Source organism: Triticum urartu, chromosome 5A, assembly GCF_056163025.1.
Source record: "Triticum urartu cultivar PI428250 chromosome 5A, HENAU_Tu73, whole genome shotgun sequence".
Classification (NCBI taxonomy): Eukaryota; Viridiplantae; Streptophyta; class Magnoliopsida; order Poales; family Poaceae; genus Triticum; species Triticum urartu.
In genome coordinates, this window is record NC_141877.1 from 537076182 (window position 1) to 537085591 (window position 9410).

General features: G+C 48.9%; 1 protein-coding gene across 1 annotated transcript; it reads left to right on the forward strand.

Moving 5' to 3' along the window:
• The first annotated feature begins 632 nt into the window (after positions 1-632).
• On the forward strand, positions 633-2889 carry LOC125556568 (high mobility group B protein 3-like). Its single transcript, XM_048719274.2, has 8 exons — positions 633-757; positions 870-926; positions 1078-1155; positions 1270-1327; positions 1457-1501; positions 2108-2188; positions 2297-2365; positions 2498-2889. Exons 2-8 carry the CDS (start codon positions 889-891, stop codon positions 2507-2509), a joined length of 381 nt encoding a protein of 126 aa, XP_048575231.1. The 5' UTR covers positions 633-757; positions 870-888; the 3' UTR covers positions 2510-2889.
• Positions 2890-9410: the final 6521 nt, after the last annotated feature.

Genomic DNA, 9410 nt, shown 5'->3' on the forward strand with positions numbered 1-9410 from the left:
ACCGACACCTTGATTATACGACGTATGTCCAAGTCATAATTGCGTCGCTTCGGTTATCGCTTCCTGCTGTTCCACTTCCTTTTATCACCCGAATAGGTAATAACCCCGTCATTGACCGCGACCGAATGCCGGCTTGCTTCTCGCTAGGCACTTGGTGGCATACCCCCCTTCTTTTTATGGTTGTGTTTTTTGGACTTGTTTGTGCTGATGCCCCGACGTACTTATTTCATATCCGTTGCGACGTTTGAAGCTGCTGTATGGACGTGATGGTTGCTCCATTCATAAAGCGGGATGAAAGTGCCAAAGCCTAGCTGAGAGTATTTGCCCTGCGCAGAAGACGTACGCACAGGCGTTCGGTGGAATACGTCTCCGCCAAAATGAGTCGCGTCCAATGACAGGTGGGCACAGGAAGCACCCACGCCCCTAGACTTTCCAGAAAGCACAGACCAAACGGCACCGCCTGTGGGCAGAGAAAGCACGCGCAGCCCCAAGCACACTCGCTGACACCCCGGGCCCGCCCCCCTCTCACCGCGCGGGTGAAGGCAACGGAGGCACCCAATGGGAGGCGGGCGTCCGGATCGCTGACGTGGCCGGAAAATTTCGGGCCGTCCCGCGCAAGCTCCCGCCCCCGCACCCTCCCGCCTTTAAATCCCGCCGCCCTCCTCCTCCCCACATCCCATCTCCCACCCGGCGAGCCCACCCACCAAGCACACGCAGCGCCCGCCTCCACCACCCCACCCCTCTCTCCGATCTCAAGGTACCCTGCGGTTCCCCGCCAGTTCGTCAGAGGTTCCAGATCCGTTGGTTCCCCGTGATTTGGGCTCTCTGCCGGTTCTGATCGTTTGCGTCGGTGGTGGTGGTTGCTGCAGGTTGGCGGCCGGCGGCAGGATGAAGGCCAAGGCGGGCTCCCGCGCCGGCGACTCCAGGTCAGTGCCCCGACCCGACCCCTCGCTCCTCCTCTCCCCGTCTCGTTTCGTTTCCCGTGCTGGTTCTGCTCGGGTTCTCCTGCTGCTGCTGCTGCTGTTTCGCGTCGGCTTCTGATTTCTGAGTCGGCTTGTTGCTGTTGTGGCGGCGCAGGCTCGCGGTGAAGAAGAGCAAGGCCGAGAAGGACCCCAACAAGCCCAAGCGGCCCCCGAGCGCCTTCTTCGTCTTCATGTGAGTCCCCCCGAAGTTCGATTCGTGCTTGCCTGCGCTCCGATTTGCGCTGTTTCTATGGTGTGGCGTGGCGTCGCGTGCTGACCGAGGCTCGTTTTGGTTTCGCCTTCGCAGGGACACCTTCAGGAAGGAGTACAAGGAGAAGCACCCCGACGTCAAGCAGGTCTCCGTGGTAAGCGTCTCGCTCCCGTTCCCTTCGCCCCCGCCTCTGTCTAGTGTTCGTTTGAACTGCTGCTGCGAGATGGGTTTCATTGTGAATCAATTCGGTGTCCTGATTTGGTTTGGGTTGGTCGAATCGCAGATTGGCAAGGCTGGTGGTGAGAAGTGGAAGTCTCTGAGTGATGCTGTAAGTGGCCTGCCTCCCCTCTCTGTTACCGCTCAATTCAGTGTTGGTCTCGCCTGTCTGGTCTCAGTGCTTGCTCGGCGATGCCGCCATGAAAATTTGGTCGCCCGTATGCTGGTTTACTTGTTTACGCGTCTCTGCATTTTGTCGTCCCGATAATGCTTGACCCAGTTGTTTAGTCAGATTTAAAATTCAGTCGCTATGCAATTTGTTGATCTACTGCCTGCGCTCAGTTTGCTCGTTCAAATTCACGAATCGCTCTGTTGAAATGTAGAAATTGTTCGTCCCGTGTCAATCAATTCAAACTGCTGCTGCCTGTGCCTGCTCGTTCAATTCAGTCTATGCAATTGTTGATCTACTGCCTATGCTCAATTTGGCTGTTCAAATTTATGATTCGCCGTGTTCAAATGTGCAGCCTCGTTAGAATTTCTACTTCCTGTGTTCGTAAATTCAAACTGGTGCCCATGCCCGTTCCTGCATTGTTCATATATGCCCTGCCATTTCGCACAATATGTTCAACTATTCCTTTTCTGTTTATGGTTAAGTCTGTCCTGAGACCTATTGCCTTGCACTGCACTAACAATTGTCTGCTGTTTGAATGAATTGCAGGAGAAGGCTCCCTATGCTGCCAAGGCCGAGAAGCTCAAGGCCGAGTACGCCAAGAAGATCGACGCCTACAACAACCCGCAGGTAATCCCCAGCCCCAGATCCCCGTCCTCCAAACACCGCCGCCAGAACTGTCTCACGCAGCACATGGTGGTACTGAACCGTGTTGTTTCGTGTTCTTCCCCGTTTCAGGCAGGAGAGGCGTCCGGCGACTCTGACAAGTCCAAGTCCGAGGTGAACGACGAGGATGACGGCAGCGAGGTGAGACCATCGACACCCACCCCTGACCGTTCCCTTCGTTGCTGAACTTGTCGATCAGTTCTGAACTTCTGGTACATCAAACAGTGACGCTGGTTTCTGAAACTTTCTGTGTCTGAACTTTGCGGTGTGCAGGGCGACGAGTGAAGCGGCACGCCAAGCAGCCGCAGCAGGGGGAGGGGGTCTCTGGAACGTGGCCGTTGCTGCTCATTGCTGGTGTCACTGATCGATGATGGATGTTCGCTGTTAGTTTAGCTCCATGGTAGTCCCTCCCTCTCTTTCAGGTTGCTGCTGCTGATGGCGATGATAGAAATGGTAGCTCTAGTCCCATCTAGTCGTTGTCCTGGATCCGAGTGGTGAAGTTGCTAGTCTGGTTTCCTTCCTGTAGGGTCCTGTGCTCGGACCACCCTCTGTTCCTTCGTTTTTAGCATGTTTTAATTCAGTCTCTGTCGGATGTACCTAGTGTCGTGCCTGTGGTTGTTTTAAGAATCCTACCCAGATCTCAATATATATGGTGTTGAAAGGAAGCAGATCGGTCTTGATGCGTGCTTGCTTGATCCTGTCACTCTGAAATGTTTCTCTGTTTCAGTCTGTTGCTGGAATGTTGCTCTGTCCTGTGATGCAACGTTTCTGAATGCTTGTTGTGGAGCCCTACAGTCTTGATGTTTTGCTGAAATCTGAGTGATCCCATGACTTCTGTTTGTCTATTTTCTGAATATAAGATGTTTGTGGTGTAACGATGGAGTCTTGATGTTTTGTTGAAATCTGAGTGATCCCATAAGCAGTCGATGGATGAGATTGTACAGTCTTGGTTTGCTGATGCTTTTGACCACTCATTTGTGGCAGCAGGTGCTGGATCTGCGAGTAAGATTCAGTATACTGGTCATCTGGTTGGCAGCAGATGGTCTTGCATCTGTGAACTACTACAGAAGTTTTTTTTTGGAATTTATCTGTTGCTTTTGGTTCTGCCAACAACTCTCCGATCTTGTCTTTTGTTGGCTTGTTGGTTCTTCTCTTCCTAGCATCAACATCATGGCTCTATCTAGTGATGTGAAGTTTGTAAAAGATCTTTACATGACATCTTCTGCTGAAAGTTGTTTTGTCACCTGCCTCCAATTCGGTTTGCTACATCATTTTCGGGATCCGAGCGTGACATCAGTCTGACTACTCTTTTTGGGATCCGAGCGTGACATCGTCTGACATCGCAGAATGTTGTCAAGATGCAGCACTACCTACTCCTGTGGAGATGTTTACGGATACGGATACGATCCTACTGCTGGATATGATTCTCTTGCTGCTGCTGGGTGATCCCTTTTTGTCTTGTGCCAGCGATTGTTGGAGATACTGTACTCCAGTTTGTGTGGTTGCTGCAATTCGTTCTTGCATCTGTTTAGGTCTTCTGAAAGTTTGGATTGGATGTCTTGGTGTGCCTGTGTTTTGGTTTTGGAGCAACTCTCCCTCTTGCTAGATCTGATGGGGACATTTTGATGCTGGGAAAATGCACAACTACAGTAACCACTACACTACTTATCTGATGTGACTCACTGAGATTTCAGGGAGACAAGTCTCTGCCAGCAGCGTTTTGGGTTTGGACCTGTCCATCTTTTGGAGTTGCTGATTCTGCAATTTGTTTGATCTGGAAGCTGGCATGAGGTTCTCTATGCTTACCTGGTTTGACTGTTGTTCTTTTGGTGATGTACTGTGCTGTGCTTGCTCTTCAGTGACAGTGAGCTAACTCTTTGTTTCAGAATGATAAAAACACATTAAGAGGCAAAACATAATTTCAAGCGCAGAAAATGCACTAGGACGCAATTCATAGAAGAATATCAAGCGTAGATATTGAAATGCACCCATTGCTTTGCTTGAAAAATGATTCTATTAGTGATTTTTTGTGGTGGAACCCTGAAGTGTCTTTGTGTTTGTTTCAATTCCGAATTATTTATTATGCATCATCTTCCTCGATTGTTCTCATTTGCATATCATCTCCCATGATTGATCTCATTTCTCCATTATCAGGAATCTTTAGTCAGTACATTGTCTCATTCTCCTTCTAGATGCTTACATGTGAGGATTCGGTGATCTGGAGATGGACGATCCCCGGACTCCGATCCAGCAAAGTGTCGGGGAAGAGTTCCGTCAGCACGACGGCGTGGTGACGATCTTGATGTACTACTGTCGCAGGGCTTCGCCTAAGCACCGCTACAATATTATCAAGGACTATGGTGGAAGGGGGCACCGCACACGGCTAAGAATATGATCACGTGGATCAACTTGTGTCTCTAGGGGTGCTCCCTGCCTCCGTATATAAAGGTTCAAAGGGGGGAGTGCGGCCGGCCAGGAGAGGGCGCGCCAGGAGGAGTCATACTCCCTCTGGGAGTAGGATTCCCCCCTTTCCTAGTTGGAATAGGATTCGGGAGGGGGGAAAGAGGAGAGAGAGAAGGAAGGGGGGCGCGGGCCCCCTCTCCTTGTCCTATTCGGACTAGGGGGGAGGGGCGCGCGGCCCAGCCCTGGCCACCTCTCCTCTCTTCCACTAAAGCCCACTAAGGCCCATATACCTCCCGGGGGGGTTCCGGTAACCTCCCGGTACTCCGGTAAAATTCCGATTTCACCCGGAACACTTCCGATATCCAAATATAGGCTTCCAATATATCAATCTTTATGTCTCGACCATTTCAAGACTCCTCGTCATGTCCGTGATCACATCCGGGACTCCGAACAAACTTCGGTACATCAAAATGCATAAACTCATAATATAACTGTCATCGAAACCTTAAGCGTGCGGACCCTACGGGTTCGAGAACAATGTAGACATGACCGAGACACGTCTCCGGTCAATAACCAATAGCGGAACCTGGATGCTCATATTGGCTCCTACATATTCTACGAAGATCTTTTATCGGTCAGACCGCATAACAACATACGTTGTTCCCTTTGTCATCGGTATGTTACTTGCCCGAGATTCGATCGTCGGTATCTCAATACCTAGTTCAATCTTGTTACCGGCAAGTCTCTTTACTCGTTCCGTAATACATCATCTCACAACTAACTCATTAGTTGCAATGCTTGCAAGGCTTATGTGATGTGCATTACCGAGAGGGCCCGGAGATACCTCTCCGACAATCGGAGTGACAAATCCTAATCTCGAAATACGCCAACCCAACATGTACCTTTGGAGACACCTGTAGAGCACCCTTATAATCACCCATTTACGTTGTGACGTTTGGTAGCACACAAAGTGTTCCTCCGGCAAACGGGAGTTGCATAATCTCATAGTCATAGGAACATGTATAAGTCATGAAGAAAGCAATAGCAACATACTAAACGATCGGGTGCTAAGCTAATGGAATGGGTCATGTCAATCAGATCATTCACCTAATGATGTGATCCCGTTAATCAAATAACAACTCTTTGTCCATGGTTAGGAAACATAACCATCTTTGATTAACGAGCTAGTCTAGTAGAGGCATACTAGTGACACTCTGTTTGTCTATGTATTCACACATGTATTATGTTTTCGGTTAATATAATTCTAGCATGAATAATAAACATTTATCATGATATAAGGAAATAAATAATAACTTTATTATTGCCTCTAGGGCATATACAGTGGCGGAAGAGTAAGCACCGCTCGACGCCCATCTCCAGATCACCGAATCCGGTGTTCTTGTTCTGCTTGGTCACATGTGAGGAGTGCATTTTGATGCTTGCGTTATGTCCCTCTCTCAGGCTCGGAACGACAGAGATCTCTACATGCGAAGTGCAAACTTGCTCAGAAATCTTTAACCATCGACCAAGGGAGCATTGTCAAACCGGATTGGTTGGCCAGATCTTCAACAGTCAAATCATTTGGATCTAACGGCTATTGGTTACCAACTACCAGTTGACTGAAGTACCCTTGAGGGGTATAGCAAAATTGCTCATAGATCTTCCTGTATGCCTCAAATGTCTAGTTTTGCCTGAATTCCTACTCCAATCAGTTTCTGCCGTGTGAGGCAGTCTGATATCTCAAATGAACTTACTAAAATAAATGAATAGATAATGACTTAGGACCACCACAAATAAGACAATGATTGTTCAAAAATCCTAAAAAACCAAGTGAACACGCGATCAAATCGGATCCTAAACCATGAGACCAATCGATATGATTAAGCAGCCCACCCACTCTAGCAACTTATCAAAGGAAACTGGCTATGAATTAGTGTAAATCGCAAACTCCCAAGACCTTTATATTGCATATGGTGGTGGTGGGAGTGGGATGATGCTTTTTTTTTTGACAAAAGCTGATGGAGCAGCTTTTCTTTTCAATTATAGGAAGAAAGGTGTTACAGGTATTGTGGCCTGCACAAGTGCCAGGCGAGAATAGGAACAAAGTAACATCAGACATCATAACAACTATACATAAGTGCCCAAGTCAGTCCGGTTCACGTGGTCTGTCTAGAATCTGCTGAATCCTGTGACGCCCAGCCTGGTTCCATAGCATAAACTCATCCATCATCGAGTTGAACACTCTGCTAACAGTGGACACCTTGTTTTGGAAAATCCGAGCGTTCCTCTCGCGCCAAGTGAACCACCAGATGGCCACCGCAAAACCACCCCAGCCCCTTGAGTTGGGCAGATTAATGCTCACCACGTTGGACTCCCACCATTCAGCGAGGCTGGAGGTTGCCCCTGTCGGTGCAAGTGTTGTGGGAAGGTTGCAGTGGTTCAGCATCAAACTCCATGGTGCTTGGGTGAAGGAGCAGCGTGCTAGGAGGTGATCGGCACACTCGTCCGCTGCCCTGCAGAGACAACAGATCGGGTCGTGTGGCCATCCTCTCTTATGTAGGTTGTCCGCTGTAAGGCATTTGCCCAGGATCGCTAGCCAAGCAAAAATTCTACATTTTAGTGGAGCATCTGCTGCTCAAATGTGCCGCTGGTCGGCGAGGCGAATGCACCCCTCGAATTGCACGGCGTATACAGTGGCGGAAGAGTAAGCACCGCTCGACGTCCATCTCCAGATCACCGAATCCGGAGTTCCCTGCAGTAGGCGCACATCGGCAACCAAGTGGGATGATGCTTTGGTTCTTGTGTTAGTGAATACGTGAACGTACTCGCATTGCAGGTGAAGAGGGACGCATACACCCTTTAAAGGCTATGGTCGATGGGTATTTAAAGCATTGCAGCGTCACCAGTTGATTGGGATTTGGTTTTGCTTGGCATCGCCCAGAGTTTTCATTATGTGCTTTCCCTATTCTGTGCTCTTTGATTACGTTTTATTTATTTATTTTGTCTTCGGGATTTTAGATCTTAACATCAGCTATAAAAATGTTGAAAGGAAATGGTACTAGACTCGGTTGTCTTGCTTCATGTTAACCTTGTTCCTGGACAGTTCACACAAAAAAAAACCTTGCTCCTGGACGCGTTCAACTTGTGGATTGCTTGGTGCTCTGCGCCGTCTTGCGAAAGTTTATGAATTTTCTGAGTAAAATTAGGATGTTAACCTTGCCTTATCAGTTGATGGATAAGATCATGCGGAATCTCCACGTGCTAGTTTGAAGAATCCGACCGAGATCTCAATATATATGGTGTTGAGAAGAAAGAAGTGGGCATCGATCCATGCTTGTTTAATCCCGTCCCTTCCAAAATTTTTCAGTGCTTAACACCCTTGCTGGGATAGTGCCTTGTCCGATGATGAGAAGTTTCTGAATGTTTGTGGGGCAACCCGGATGTTTGCTTCAAGTCTGAATGATGGCATGATGCTATGGAAAAAATATATTCTGTTTTGTTGATTGTCTGAAGCTTAATCAGTTGATGGATAAGATTGTATAGTCTTGATTCTAGTTCTGTATCCGGTTTGTCCCTGTGAATTGTGATCTGTAGTGCTGTTGACCACTTGCTGTGGGGCAGCAAATGTTCTTGTCAAGTGTTTGTCTGTCAGCAGGTTGATCTTGCTTGGTTCTTCCAAGTTTTTCGGGACTTTTTTCTACAGCCTTTTGTTCTGTCGAGTACTTTGGGGTCTTTGTCTTTTCTTTGTTTGTGGTTGTGCACCGCTGTATCAAGTGATGAGAGCCTTCTAAAATTTCTCTCTTCTTTATATGACGGTTGCTGAAAGTTTTGAGTTGCGTGTAAGGGGACTGAAAGTGACTTCAATTCTGAACAATTTTGTGCTTCTCCGTTGATCTGGAGCTGGATCCATCTTCGTGTGATTCGAGCGTGACATCAGTTTGGCATTACAAGATGTTGGGAAGACACGGTACATCTCAGTTGCTGTTTCAGTGCTGCGGAAAGGCGTCGAGCTGTCACGTCGCTCCCGAGAACTTGACGGTAGTTTCTCGAAGCACGAATGATCGAGATGCGTGACACTTGTTTCACCCAACTTTTAGCATGGTATATATAAACATAATATTCTCGGCGAATCAATTGGCCGATGATCTGTAATTACATTCCATCTCCGTCGAATGTATCTAATGTCGTCCCTGTCCGTTTTTTAAATTCTTAGACCTCATACCTCAATATATGGTGATATGTATTTAAAGCCCTGTATGGTACTATAAGAGTTGTCCTGTTTATTTTAGCCCTTTTTGGCTGGAATGGTGCTCTGACCTGTGATGCAAAGTCTGAATTTTTGTAGTACATCCCTGAAGCCAACTCCACCGTGCGACCCTATCCTGTCCGGCCCCGTCCGTTCGGGGTAAAAGGGACAAAGGAGGCGGCCCAGAGCGCGACGGCCCGGATCCATCTTGTCCGTTTTGTGTCCGGGCCGACCCATTTCGAGCGCACACTTGCGCCGGATTTGGGTCGCGGCGGACACCAAACGGACGCACGCTCGTTCGCGTCGGGGCCGCGTGGCAGGCGGCCACCCACCTCCCACCCACACACATCAATGCGCACGAGCGGGCGGCCCCACCTGTCATCCTCACGTCGAGCGGTCGCCGTCCTTCTTTAAGTGGGAAGCGTGGACGGGTCGTCGTCCACACTGCCCCACGCCACCCAGCGGCCTCCTCGAACCCCGACAGCGCAGAAACCCTAGCCCAACTCCTCCTCGAGCTCGCCGGCCGCCCACCTCGCC

What these genes read in the sequence shown, in the direction of transcription:
- LOC125556568 (XM_048719274.2), top strand. Translation starts at nt 889, where the DNA reads ATGAAGGCCAAGGCGGGCTCCCGCGCCGGCGACTCCAG. An exon ending in GGAAGTCTCTGAGTGATGCT is followed by an intron (nt 1,502 to 2,107) that starts GTAAGTGGCCTG and finishes AATGAATTGCAG; the next exon opens with GAGAAGGCTCCCTATGCTGC. An exon ending in ACGCCTACAACAACCCGCAG is followed by an intron (nt 2,189 to 2,296) that starts GTAATCCCCAGC and finishes TCCCCGTTTCAG; the next exon opens with GCAGGAGAGGCGTCCGGCGA.